Raw genomic sequence first — 14,163 nt, 5'->3', positions numbered from 1 at the left:
GTGAACATGGCACCCGTGAGAGCGGGTCCAGAGGAGGCCATGAAATTGATCCAGGGGCTGAAACACCTCTCCCATGAGGACAGGCTGAGAGAGTTGGGGTTGTTCAGGCTGGAGAAGAGAAGGGTCTGGGAAGACTTTATTACAGCCTTTAAGTACTTAAAGGGGGCTTAAAAGAAAGATGGGGACAGACTTTTTACCAAAGCCTGACAGGACAAGGGCAACGCTTTTAAACTGAAAGAGGGTAGGTTTAGATTAGGTATAAGGAAGACTTCTATGATGAGGGTGGTGAGGCAGTGGAACAGGTTGTCCAGAGAAGCTGTGGATGCGTGTCCTGGTTTCAGCTGGGATGTAGTTAACTGTCTTCCTAGTAGCTGGTACAGTGCTATGTTTTGAGTTCAGTATGTGAAGAATGTTGATAACACTGATGTTTTCAGTTGTTGCTCAGTAGTGTTTAGACTATAGTCAAGGATTTTTCAGCTTCTCATGCCCAGCCAGGGCACCCGACCCAAACTGGCCAACAGTGTATTCCATACCATGTGACGTCCCATCTAGTTTAGGAACTGCGAAGTGGGGGGCAGGGATTCGCCGCTCGGGGACTGGCTGGGTGTCGGTCGGCGGGTGGTGAGCAATTGCCCTGCGCATCATCTGTACATTCCAATCCTTTTATTACTACTGTTGTCATTTTATTAGTGTTATCATTATCATTATTAGTTTCTTCTTTTCTGTTCCATTAAACCGTTCTTATCTCAACCCACGAGTTTTACTTATTTTCCCAATTTTCTCCCCCATCCCACTGGATGGGGGGGGAGTGAGTGAGCGGCTGCGTGGTGCTTAGTTGCTGGCTGGGGTTAAACCACGACAATGCCCCATCCCTGGAAGTGTTCAAGGCCAGGTTGGATGGGGCTTTGAGCAACCTGGCCTAGTGGAAGGTGTACCTGCCCATGGCAGAGGGGTTGGACTGGATGATCTTTGAAGTTCCCTTCCAACCCAAACCATTCCATGATTCTAAGGCCACTGTATACCTTTTATTTTAATAGCTTCAGGTTTTTGATGAATGCTAATTTCTTGGCCTGATTTATAAGATGACAGTAAATTTTACAGATTAATCATACACTAAGTAAAAGTACTTCCTTTTACATTTTGCCTTTCCATTTAATTATCAGTATTCACTGTTTACTACAGAGCTCATACTGTCTAAATTAAAAACTGAGAGGTCTACAATCACATAATCTGACTTTCCACAGAATACAGTCCACAGGATTTCAATGAATGTCTTCTATTTAATGCAGATAATCTTTTAGAAACACATCCTCCTTCGATTTAAAATTTGCCAGTAATTGAGAAGCTATTTTGTTCCAATAAAGAATCTCCTTCTTTTTTAAAATATCTGCTCTAATTTCTAAGCTGAATTTGCCTAACTTCAACTTCCAGATGTTGCACTTTGTCACCCCTTTATCTTCCAGCAAGATTATAATTCTGATTCACGTACAGTTATCTCCAGACAAACAGACGTGCCTTGAAAGCCTTGCCCTCTCCATACATGCATGTTCTCTATCTGTTTATCCTATCAAATACTTAGCTTGTGAAGTCTATTCAAATAGGTGACACCTGTATCAGGAAAGTCCAGCCTTCCCCGAGGAATGTTAAATCCATCACTGAGGTTTCTGAGGACTTCAGAATGACAAAACTTTTCTTCCATCTTGCTCTGACCATCCATACATCCTCTTGCCCTCCCTAGGAACATAAACCACTCGCTTGTCCTTGTTATCCTACTCTTCACAACATGCAATGCCTGCTGTAGGCCTGACTCATCACACCTCTTGTGACCTGAAGCCTGCCATATCTTTTAAGGGAATTATCTCGGCCCTATTCTCTCCACCTCCTACCTGTCCTGTCCTTAAGTCTGCTCCATTTCCTGCTGCCCTCCCCACCGCTCCCCAACATTCCCATTATGGCATTATCCCTCACTCTGGCTGGACATGGCACCTTCCCAGCAGCAACAAGCCAATGCTGCCATTCAGAGATGTCTTGTCTGAGTTGATGTCCCCAGTAAAAGTCCACCACCCCACAGGACAATCTCTAGATCCTTGCCAGCCCCAGTGAAGCACAGGTAAGTCATACGTCATCCAGGAGCTTCCCCTCCACTCGCAGCTCCCATGAAGCAATGCTGCCATCAGAGTCATCAGCGTCAGATTTTGCAGGATTAAATGTGTTGGAGATGTAAAGTCTCAGTTTCCGCTTTTGCTGTTATACAAATAGAGAAAAGAAAAATACACATCCGGTTTAAGTCCAAGACCTGAGGAAGCCACAGGAAAGGTGGTAAGTTACACATTTAGTAGAGAATCTGCATGTTCAGTACCGTTGCACCAGGTTATACTAGAATTTAAGATTTTAAGAAAATACACTGAAGAGCTGATCTGAAACTTCCTTTCAAAAACTATTGGCCATACAAACATACTAAGATCCACTGTAAGTGGAGAAAGACAGGAGGTTGCAGGGCCAAGGCCATGAGGCTATACATCCTGTACTTCCGGATTAGGTATTTGAGAAATCATTGTAAGAAAAGCACGATATGATGTCCTTCCTGTCTAGATCCTAGCTAGATTGCTAAGACTCAGTTGCAAACCTCTTGCTACATGAGTGTCTTTCACAGTTGCATCAGTTCTGATTTGTAAATGGCATTCACAAATACAGCTAATGCTGCAAATTACATGCTGGGCCCATGCTCTGCCCATCTTCATTCTACCGTCATGCAGAGCCTGTTAATAGTCCTCCTACAGACACACACCTAAATACACACACACCCTCCTGCTGCCTAACCTTCCTTCTTTAACTGCCTTTCACCCTAATAAACAAGTTGCAGCTCCAACGTGCTGTGAGACCTGAGTGGAGGAAGGCACTGTGCTTCATCATTAACCCAAGTGCTCAAGTCTGTGAGAGATACAATTATGCCCATCTGTTGTCATTTTTACAGGCTTTCTAACATTTCCCAATCACTGTACTGGCTTATGGCTATGTTATTGCTCAGAGCCCTTCTCTCCCGTGCACCACGTGGAAAACCTGGCCATTAACTATGATGCATGGATTCCAGAAAATATATTGCCAAAAATTTCTTTGGGACTCTAATCTCAAATATCTGTTTATAATATAATGACAAAAAGGCTACAGTTGTCCAGTTAATGCAGTCAAAACAACCTTCATCCAACATAAGAAAGGAGCAGTCTTATAAAGCTTTCATACTCAGACATACACACATATAGGAGAGAAGGAAGTTATATACATCACGTCAGGAAACTAAAAATCTGATATGGCATAGAGGAATGTGGGAGGCAGAGATAGATGTATGGCTAAAGAGGAACAAGAAACTGACTACACTTTGCCAAATCTAGAGAAGACAGTGACATAAAAGTTTGATGGAAATGGAGTGTCAATAGTATGCACTCACGGGGGACAGGATTTTCAAAAGTGCCAAGAGTCCAGAAAATAACAGGTTGACACAGATAAGAACAGGCAGATAGGTAGAAAAATATTCCTAGAAATCTTTATTCTTTCTCCATCCTTTCCTACAGGATTTCTGTTGCTAAAGTGCTCTTTCATTACATAAAATGGGTTTTTTTAAGGCCCCAGAATCTCTATTTGTTGTGGAGGATTTGTGAAGGACTTCACATTTCTAAATTCACAACTCCTCAAATTAAGCTGCACATTTTGTGCACTGTTCCTAAATTTTATCCCCACCTGGATTATTTGCAAAACTGTATCTATATACATAAGCAGCTTTTTTCTTAATAGTTCCTCCTAGATATTCCACCGACATTTCAGGTTTATATCACTGATTCCATTTCCTCTTCTTTTGATTTCCAAAGACATTATCTCCATTCTCCCTTTTACCCTGGAAACTCCTTCTCTCCTCATACCTCCCCATATCCAGATAGGAACTGTGTCTGTTTCCTTCGAAGTCCGACATTTCATCACTAAGATCATCCTCTGCACTAACATCCCTATTCAAATCTGAGTATTTTAGAGGTCTTCCTTTCTCCTAGCTTTCAGGCTCTAGCTGCCTTGTACAGTCCACCTAAAACCAAGTTAGTAACAATGCCTAACTCCACTGTTAAATACAAAATACCCCTCCTTGATATTTTCCACTGTTTCCCTTTGCTAACCCCTTATCATTTTTCTTTCAAGTCAAGCACAAGCCAGATGCAGCTTACATTTCAGAACTGGTCTCTTGCTGGGTTCGCTATACTTTCCCTGCTCTGCCAAAGTCAGAGTCTGCGTATCATTTGTTTGTTTGTCCCACATCTCTCTCTTCAATTTACAGTGGTTTTTTCTACACAATGAATTATCTTTCTCAGATTTAATCCTTTCCTCACTGTAATCCCTATAAATCAGCCCACTTCTTCCACATTGTCATCAGAAAGGAACTTAGAATAATTATGAATAAAAATCCTAAGTAATGGCTATCTCTAAAGTTACCTTTTGTCCTACTTTCTACGTATCTTGATTTTAGATCGAAAACCATTTAGCCTTTGACTCCCAACACGTTACAGACACTACTGACAACCTGTAAGTACTATAGAATGCTGAGCCTTTAGTCTCTGCTAAGAAAAGACATTCTATCCAACATGCAAAATGTGTAACTTGCACCTGGGGGCTGTCTTCAGATTTTGGCCCAAGAGGTACTGCAAATTTGCAGCACTGTTAAGGCAGTGATTATCTCCCAAATGCAACCACTGAAAGATCCTTGCTTCTGACTCATCAGGAAATCAGTCAAATAGCACAACTGCACAGCTGCAAGAGGATCCCAACACCAAACGGGCTTTAAATCTAACAAAAATCTTTATTAGAACACAAAGCAGAATAAGGGAACATAAAGAAAGAAAACTCACATTTGCCTGGTAAAATGGAATTTAAAAAAAAAGGTTTTGTAAACCAAATTTTCTCTGCTCACATGTCCTTGAAAATGGTTCATTTCTTCAGGCTTGCTCTTATTCCAGCAACTGTGTGATTTCCGGAGTTGCAGAAAACTCTGTAGGGTCATTTCTGGGGAGACACAGAGAATCCTCTCTTTTTATTCCTTAAGATCCAACTGTGTTTGTGCTATTGCCTTCTTTCAGGAGACTCCAAATTTCTGCTTTTTCTTCCGGCTTCTTACTGAATGAGGCAGTCCCTCATCCTTTTTGCCTCACTGACTGGCCTACCCTGCACTCCAGCTGGCACAATCTTCCCCTCCCTCTGAGGGCTCTACCAGGCCAAGTGCACCTTAGGACATGGCAAACATTAGCCTTCCTTTCTACAGCTGAGCCACCACCCTTTAAAATGAACCTGCACAGCCAACTGCAATCAGGTGTCAGCCATCACAGTTGTCATAACCAGTATCTCTAGACCTGACCTGCAAAGTGCAGCCAGATCTGCCAAAGATGTTCTGCTAAGCAGTCTAAAAAAACTGTGGAAAAGACATTTGGCCATGAACATTGCTTGAACAGCCAAACCTGTCCTTCTCTGTACAGCACTGTGCTGACCCAGAAACATTCAAGCCTCCACAACTACTTTTCTGAAGCTGCTGCCAACATGTCCACCTCCTGTTTGTTCCCTTATGAGTTGCTGCTCCATTTTTTCCTTCTTTCTGACCTTCCCAGAATTCCCACTACCACCTCCTCCTTACACATGTCTAGTGTTGCCAGCACCACTGGCTCCTCATAAAAGCTACCTGGGAACAGCTCTGCTCAAGACATTCTGGGAGGCTGACTATCTACCAGTTCCAGAAACTAGACAACAGCATTTGAACTTGCCCTACATACGCTTATCAGCAACTGCAGTAATACATACTTTGAGCAGTGGCATTAAAGAAAATACACTTAGAAATCTCTAGCGAAACATCAGAACCATAGCTCTACAAATGAACGTTTTCTTTGGACCAGCAGGCTCCTTCTCCTCTACCATGACTTTTCTCCTGTCAGCTGTGAGACACTACCATCTCACCTGATGAAGAAGATCCTGGCAGAGATCCAAGAGTATAGTCTGAATCCCTCCTGAAGGAATCTACCCAGTGAGTAACAACTTCAGCACTCACAGCTATACTGCTAGCATAAGGAGGTCCAGTCTTGGAAGATGGCAGCTCAGAGATGATATAGATAGTCAAAACTGAGCTCAAGAAAGAAGGAACACCAAAATGGTGCTGGCTGGGGTTTTATAGCCACTATACAGACCATAAAGCCTCCTTGGCTAAAGACACACACCCAAAATCACTGCACTCGGTTCACTTATCAGTACTCCTGGGTTCCACAATAATGCCAAGTTCATATCCAGAAAGCTCTGAGAGTGAGGTATTCTTCCGTCTCCAGCTGAGCAACTCCATCTCATCCAGACGGGAAATGATACATCAGTTACCTACAACTTGGTTACGCTGCGGCTTAAATACAGCAGCGCGACATACTTGGGCAAGAAGCCGCTGCCCTTCAACAAATTCTACAAATTTCTTAGCGATGCACGTTATAGCACAGATCTAAAATCTATTCTCCTCTCTGTGTGGTGGCTTCTCAGAGAACGGAAAAGCAACCAACCAAAACCTGAGGCCTTGTTTTTTACTGGTAGGATTCTCAGAAGCTTGGGGCAAAAACTAAAGAGAAAACTTACAGCTCTACGGCAAGAAGAAAGCATCACATTTCACCTCTTCAGACACACTGAAACTTTGCCACCCAGAAAGACAAAGCCCAACAGGGGGGAATATCACAGAGACTTGATCAACGTTGTGAATCAAATAACCTCTTGCTGAAGTTAAAGTTTTCTTCAGTGAACTCTCAGGTAGGACACAGTACCTCCAGGACACTTCCAGGGAAGTTGTGCTTGGGATTTCAAACAAATTAACTGAGTTATCAGCAGATAGACTATTGCTGACTGAATCAAGGAAATCTGGCTGCTGATCCTATGAATAGTATTAAGAGCTCTCTATGCACGTCTTAAGGATGGATTTCTATGTACCTCAACAAAGCATAAAAACCTCATGCATAAAGCACAGTAAAGATTAAAATCTGTGTTTCTGTCTTCGTATGGTCTCACAAAAACTTTTTAGGAAGGAAAAAGAACCATCAAAGATAAAAGTATCATGGAGACTAGAAATCAGGAGACAAAAAGAACAATGACCACCAATAACAAGTGTTCAAGTCTGACCATTATAAAAGAATCGAATGAAACAGAGAGTGTTCATATCAGAACTGGAATATAGAGGTATTGCTCACCCAGAGTAGCAGCAGACAGATATGTCAAAATTTGTAGAAGAATCAAAATTAGTTGGGTAACTCATGACAACAAAAGATGGACGAGAACTTAAAAATGGCCAACCCAAAGCAGGAAAATCAGTGACTTGGTAGAATATGCAAGTATCATGAGTACTAAAAGGAACTACCCAACATTTACTGAGTTCAAAATTGCACCAACACATGAAAAACACCTGTAGACAGTTCTATAAAAACTTCAACAACAACAACAACAAAAAGCTCAAAAAAAAGTCAAATAAATGTTATAGAGGAATAAAATGGAGAATAGTATGCACAATAGTCTATAAAATCAGTTATAGCAGCTTACTTAGCAGTTGTATACCATACTCTCTCAGGAAGAGAATCAGGAGGTGTATACTGACGGGTGATAAGAATAGCTAGGTGCACTGAAAAATTCTTTCTCTACAGTGATTGGGAGGGCTGAATTTTTTACCTAAGAAAAGAGAACATTAAAGAACCTGGAAGACATATTTAAAATATGGGCTGATCTAAAGAAGGTTAGGTGTTTGCATTTGCCTTATCTCACAATGCAAAAAGCATAACACATAAAATTATGCCACAAGACCATAAATTCAAACCTGATCAATGGAATTATGTCATGTATGCTATACAGAGCATAATGAAGCATAGTTAACCCATAGAACTCATTGTCACAGAACACAGATTTAGAACTTGCAGGTTTATAAGCAAGAAGAGACTTTATTGTCCAGTTCAATTTCCTGTGCAACACAGGCTCTAATCATTCATCAAATAGGGCAGCTCTTTTTAAAGGACATCCAGTGTTGACTTAAAGACTTGACAGAATGAAAAATCTATTACATCTCTGATATCTTGTTCTAGTGGTCATAAATATGCATATTAATCAGCCTCAATTGGTCTATTTTTGAACTGCCAGCTGTTGGACCAAAGCCAAAAGCTCTTTAAACAAAACAAACAAAAAAACCCAACCAAACAAAAAAACAGGGAGTGACTATATTATGTACAGATCCCAGGAATATCCAGTCATATCAATACATGAGAATTTTAAAAGATGTCAGACCTTTCTGTGTCTTAATATAAACTGATCTCTAATTACCGGAATTTAGGTGGAACTGTCACCTACAGTTGGAAGGGTTTCTGGCACCTTCCTATGAAGTACTTAGCATTGGAACACATTACCCAGAGAGGCTGTGGAGTGTCCCACCTTGGAGATGTTCAAAAGCCATCTGGACATGGTCCCGGGCAACCAGCTGTAAGTGGCCCTGCTTGAGCAGGGGGGTTGGACAAGATGACCTCCAGAGGTCCCTTCCAACTTCAACCAACCTGTGATCCTGTTACTGGTCACTATTAGTAAGGACACTGATTCACACCAGCCTCATAATTCCTGTTGCTACTGCATGTGGGAGAAGGAGGGTGATTATGCAAGTTGTAACCATGTTCTCATCAAATACTTAAGCTAGTTTGTGATGGGTTGAAAATGCACATGTACTTTGCCTGTTTGTGTCGGGCCTGATTAACTTTTTGCCCAGTGGCATGATTCGGTCCTAACTAGTTAAAAACAGTGTAGCATGGTAAGGCTGCAGGCACAGTCTCTTGACCGTGAGTAACTATCCAGACAACAAGCCAACCAGTAATGCAGTAACACTTCTTGGTGTGGTCCCATTGGCAACTCAGTCCTCTCAATAATAACATGTGTAAGAACCCCCAGATCAGTCTATAGAAGACAACCTGGGAACTCCTAGGCCCAAGTTCAGGGGTATCCAAAAGGAGGTGGACTCACCTAAAGCCCACTGACTCTGAGGTGACCCTCAAAGATTGGGTGACTGCAGATCAACATACATGTTAAGGCTATGACAGTAAGACAACCACAAGCCATGACCCAACTCTCCCAATGTATAACCGCATACTAATCAGACAATATACCTGTTGCTGGACTGACCTCCTCACACTAGTGAAACTGTAAGCTATTTGGCTTTTTTTTATTTTGTAAATGTTATGGTTGATGATTAAAGATGAGAAAATTCCTAATAAAATTCCCTCAATAAATTGTTTTGTTTAAATTGAAATTACCATAAATTCTGTTCTGCCTTCAACATATTTCTACTTTAAATGACTTGTGCAGACATTTCCCCTGAAGAGCTTTACAGTATCTTATCAAAACCACTGTAGTGCTTGATGGATTACACCAATGGGCCCTAGGGTCACTGAGCTGTCAGCAACAGTAAGCCCAGGTCACAGGTCTGTATCATGTAATGCTTTTCAGAACCCATGAAGATACAATTTCAAAAACGAAATCTCTGTTTCTGCTCCTTGATTTGGAGCAATTTTGCTTCTCTGACAATTACGACCTCTTTCTAATTTCAGGCCTAACATTTACTCAGTCACCTTTTCCCCATTTGTTCTTGTGCCAGCATTGTCCTTCAGCCTAAATGTTGATACTTTTCTTCCCCTCTACCAAAAAGACAGCCACTCCCAGTTCCTCCCAAATTTTTTTGTGTTCACATATAAAAGCTGAGTGACATGCACAAGGTGAATCTTCCTTTCCCTAGATTGCAGAAGCTCTTTTTTCGCATAATTGTTCTAGTTTGAACTGTTCATTTGGTGTATCGATGACACTGTATTCCAGCTTTAACAATCAGATGAGATGCCACTAGGGTCTTCTGCAGCAACACTAGACCTTTTCTGTTGTTACAGGGAATTCTAGTTAACTGACCTTTCATAATTTTTTTTTCTCTCAGTCACATCATATTAAGATTGTTATTATCAAAATAATAAACCTCACCTTTAATGATGTTTCAAATCAGTTGGCAACTATTTTATAGCAGAAATTCCTCCATTAATCCCAGTCAGCACCAAGACCAACATGACAACCACAGAAAAGGAAGTACACTGCCCATGTGCCGCAGACCTCAGAGTGCAGAGGGGAATCTACAACAGCTAAAAAGTGATAGAGCTGCCACTGCGCTCAATTACCTTGAATTTTCTTTAGTAATCCCCACCTCTTTCTCCATAATATCCCCTGAAGAATGAATAAAATGCTTTGCTCAAGTTGGGATAAATGACACCTACTGCATTTGTTGACTGAAGTGAGTGCAGGTTTGATTCTAAGAGCTCAATGACAGTAGGGTTCAGAGTATGACACAAAAATCTCCACAAATTATTTATTCTTCTGCCCCGAAGAATATCCCTCAGATGCTTGAGGTTTAGAACTCATTACACGGAAAAGATGAGAGTCTCTTAGAACAACAGAACTGCAGAGCTCCTGTATGAGGTGCTGCGGACACAAGGCATACTAAGCAAAAAAACCCAAAAACAGTCTTGCCTGAGAGGGCAGAGGACCAGGCAGAAACCTTAGCATTTCAGAAAAAATGCAAAATCCCTTCTGCTGACAATCTGGTAGCAATTCCTCAGTCATCTTAAAACGTGAAAGTGGGGAACCTGGGAGTAGATCATTTAGTTTGAGGAACCACAACCACACACAGGTCTGGTAAACTCCATGTCCCACACTAGTTCACTGTGAAAGAGTGACAGTCCCTGGATAACAGTTTCCGGTTTGGGTGAGACCAAACTATTGTTTGTGGTGCCAGGGCTTGGAGTAGGAGCCTTGCTTGTGGGATGGGTCACTAGATGCCCTTCTTTCAGCCAGGTGACCCCTGATTCAAGTCTTGGGATGAAAATCATCTCAGTCTTAAAATTACGTTTATGTCCACAACTGACTAGTTATCTCAGGCTTAGTTAATCAAAAGAAATAGGCACTTTTTAGGGCATGATTTATCTATATTCTTTTAAATATCTACTTCTGTATGAGAAGAACTGTGCCCTGAACTCCATTGCCTACACTAACTAAATTGCTCAACTATAAAGGGAGTCCAGAGTAACGAACTTACATATAAATAAATACAACATAGATGTCTATACTTAGCCAAATAAATCCCACTCCCAAAGTCCACCATGGCCCTAGCTGTCCAGATTTTCAGTAATGCATTCTTCTTTAATGACATCTACTCATCTGAAGTTGAGCCATACAGTTTCTGTTTCCTTCAGGCCATGGAACTTGCTATTTCTGTACCTCTAGCCACACTGCAGTCAAACAACCCTGTCTGCCTGACTCCCCACTAAAAAGTCCTTCCTGGAATTCTGAGCATGTGAGTGGGTGGGTCTTCCATAAAGTCAGTGCAAGGACTCCTGCAATGAGTGGCATGCAGCAAATGCTGCTCTGCGGGCAAGGAATTCTGAGACTCTTGTCATAGATGTAGTCCAAGAACATAGGACTGACAGAAGAGGAGAGAACACACTAGTACGCAATAGGCAGAAAAAATAGAAGGCAGGATCTAGACTGGAAAAGTTGGCAGCTGAGAGCAGCTGCTGACAGTGGTAAAGTGAGTTGGCAGGTGGTGAAGGCCGTTTCCCTCCCTTCAACCAACCTCACGACCCCAAGGCCTCCTTGCTTTCTGAGCAATCCCGCAGCTGTCATCTGTTTCAACAGTGCAACTGTTCACAGAAGATCCAAGTAGGATCAATAGGCCCAGCATATTTTATGCACTGTCCTCAATCAAAGGCGTTTGAAACATCTCCCCCTAAAATTTCTCCAAAATAATAGTCTTCAGACAGAAAAAAACAGCCTGAGCAACACTAGACCATAAACTTGTGGTTCCCAAAGACTGCTTCTAGCTACAACTCAATTGCTGTGACCAGTGAGATAACTGCAATTACAACTGGAAATTCTGAGGAGTCCTGCATATTCCCTACATACTATCACATACCTCAGACAAATTTAAATTTTTCTCAGGATTACAATCCCAGTTTGGGAACCACTGTTTTAAGGCAAATATTTCAAAATTACAAGAGCTTTGATAAGAGATGGAAATGCAGAGATAATTTTTATTGCTGTTACCAATGCTCCAACTATAGTATAATGAAAATACTTGACATCAGAATAACCCAATAGGCTTAGCTTTATTTTGACAGGTCTTGAATTTCACAGATGCTACGTGCTAAGTCTAGACATGAATTTGAAAAACATCTGTTTGATCATTCTTTAGATGTTAACTAGCTGAGTAACTGATACTTAAAATGTGTTTGCTGAGCCCTAAATGGAAACAGAATTTTCTGTCTACAGTTGCTCTAGACTGTTGTGCCTCCTATAGTCTTCCCCATTACAGGCCCTGAATATCTCCATCGTACAGCTTAGAGCTGGCACCTCATGTACTGGTCAGTTCCCTAGTTAAAGGGATTACCACAGAATAAATATCTTCCTGCAGATTTATGAATGAGAGTCTAAGTCTTCAATTACTTTTAAACATGGCCAAGTTCCTAGCTGGTTTAAAATAATGGTGTTCTACCCACATTAAGAAGCTAAGACAAATTATTCCTTTTGAAAGTCCAATCTACTATATACAACACTTTTTGACTACAAACTTGTGATTTAAACCATCCACACTTCAGTTTCCTATCTATAAAATAGGTATGTTAATGGAACTTAATTTTTTCCATTTTTTTTCTGTTTCATACATATCAACTGGAAAAACATCAGAGGTAAAAGCCTTCCACATCTTATCAGATACCTGTACAGTGACAAATAGAATGGAATCTTGATCTTAGTTGAGCTGATACCCATTACTGTGGTACAGACAAGAATGACAGCTTTACTTCACAGTAGACATACAGCTACAAAACTCTTCATACTACAGGATTTATTACATGAATAATATGAGCATTCAATACAGTCACAAGAACTTAAATAAGACATGAAAAGAAATTCTTCACAATGAGAGTGGCCAAACATTAGAACAGATTGCCCAAAGAGGCTGTGAAACCTCCATCCTTAGAGATTTTTAAAACTCAACAAGGCCTTGACAACCTGGTTTTGAGCAGGAGGTTGAACTAGATGACTTTCACAGTTTCCTCCTACGTAAACTTTTCCATGATTCAGTTGAATAGACTCAGAAAACTTAGGAAAAGACCATTTCAGAAGGATATTATGAACAGTGAAGTGCTGGACTTGATCTAATAGAAATTGCAGAAAATGTCATCCATTCTTTTCTTACATGAATCATCCTTTTACAGACTATGTAAATGTGTACACTTTTGCAGGATCTTCAACAATTTTTCTGTAAGTAATTCTTCCCATTATATATTCTGTTATTCCACAACTTTAGCTTTTGACTGAATTCTAACAGGAAATGTAACACCTCTCTTCAGACATGCCTCTATTCTCTTATTTTCTTCTTTTTAATCATTCTAACACGAAGTTCCAAAATCAGTGTTTATTTATCCAGAAGCTATTATTCCCCTTATTAAAGGCTTTCAGAACCATTCTGTGGTAATATCCACAGAATTTTCTCCACCACTTTTTTATGCATGCTGCTTCCCAGCTGCTTATTCTTAGGAGCTTTCTCTGATCTGTTTCAAAATATCTCTGTTAACAGGACTTCTACTGGAAAGATCATTCCACCATTTAATACAAGGATTATTTTTTCCCCCTAACTCAATCTACAGATTTTCATGACATACCTTCATTGGCCTCTTCAGCGCTTCCTGAATATCCACACGCTTCCGCATAATGGTCTGGTCTAGTTTGCGTTCAAAGGCCAACAGATCCATGTAGGCCTGGGACTCAGGAACCAGCTCCCGGATCTGAGAAGGAAGCAAGGAATATCCAAGCACTGGAAGCAAGAATCTACCATGTTCCAGAGCAGTAATACTGACACCTTCCCAGCCCTTAGACTGATGTGCTCAGAAGGAGTTATCCCTAAGACAATAGTTCCCAATTAGCAGGGCAGGTCTCAGTGGCATGGTACAAGCATACGACTGAAAAGCTGGAGCACAGAACTAAAGCTAATGAACTCTGGAAGACCCCAGCTGGATTCAAAAGGCCTGAATCATGGCTGCTTCTTTTCAAGTGAGGCTT

At 41.1% G+C, this 14,163-nt stretch overlaps 1 protein-coding gene across 11 annotated transcripts in view; it reads right to left on the bottom strand.

The window, feature by feature from the left end:
• SMARCD3 (SWI/SNF related BAF chromatin remodeling complex subunit D3) overlaps window positions 1–14,163 on the bottom strand; it is a 118,716-nt gene that overhangs the window by 25,055 nt on the left and 79,498 nt on the right. For 10 of the 11 annotated variants that reach the window (XM_069778552.1, XM_069778551.1, XM_069778550.1 and 7 more), the window contains 2 exons: window positions 13,767–13,889; window positions 2,122–2,244 (listed from right to left, as the gene is read on the bottom strand). In XM_069778552.1, coding sequence (XP_069634653.1) covers window positions 2,122–2,244; window positions 13,767–13,889 — 246 coding nt within the window. The remainder of the gene's footprint in view (window positions 1–2,121; window positions 2,245–13,766; window positions 13,890–14,163) is intronic. The other variant, XM_069778558.1, reaches the window with a different exon arrangement.

The sequence above is a fragment of the Haliaeetus albicilla genome, chromosome 2 (genome assembly GCF_947461875.1).
Source record: "Haliaeetus albicilla chromosome 2, bHalAlb1.1, whole genome shotgun sequence".
In the NCBI taxonomy this organism is placed as follows: domain Eukaryota; kingdom Metazoa; phylum Chordata; class Aves; order Accipitriformes; family Accipitridae; genus Haliaeetus; species Haliaeetus albicilla.
This window is presented reverse-complemented; position numbering and strand designations above follow the sequence as displayed.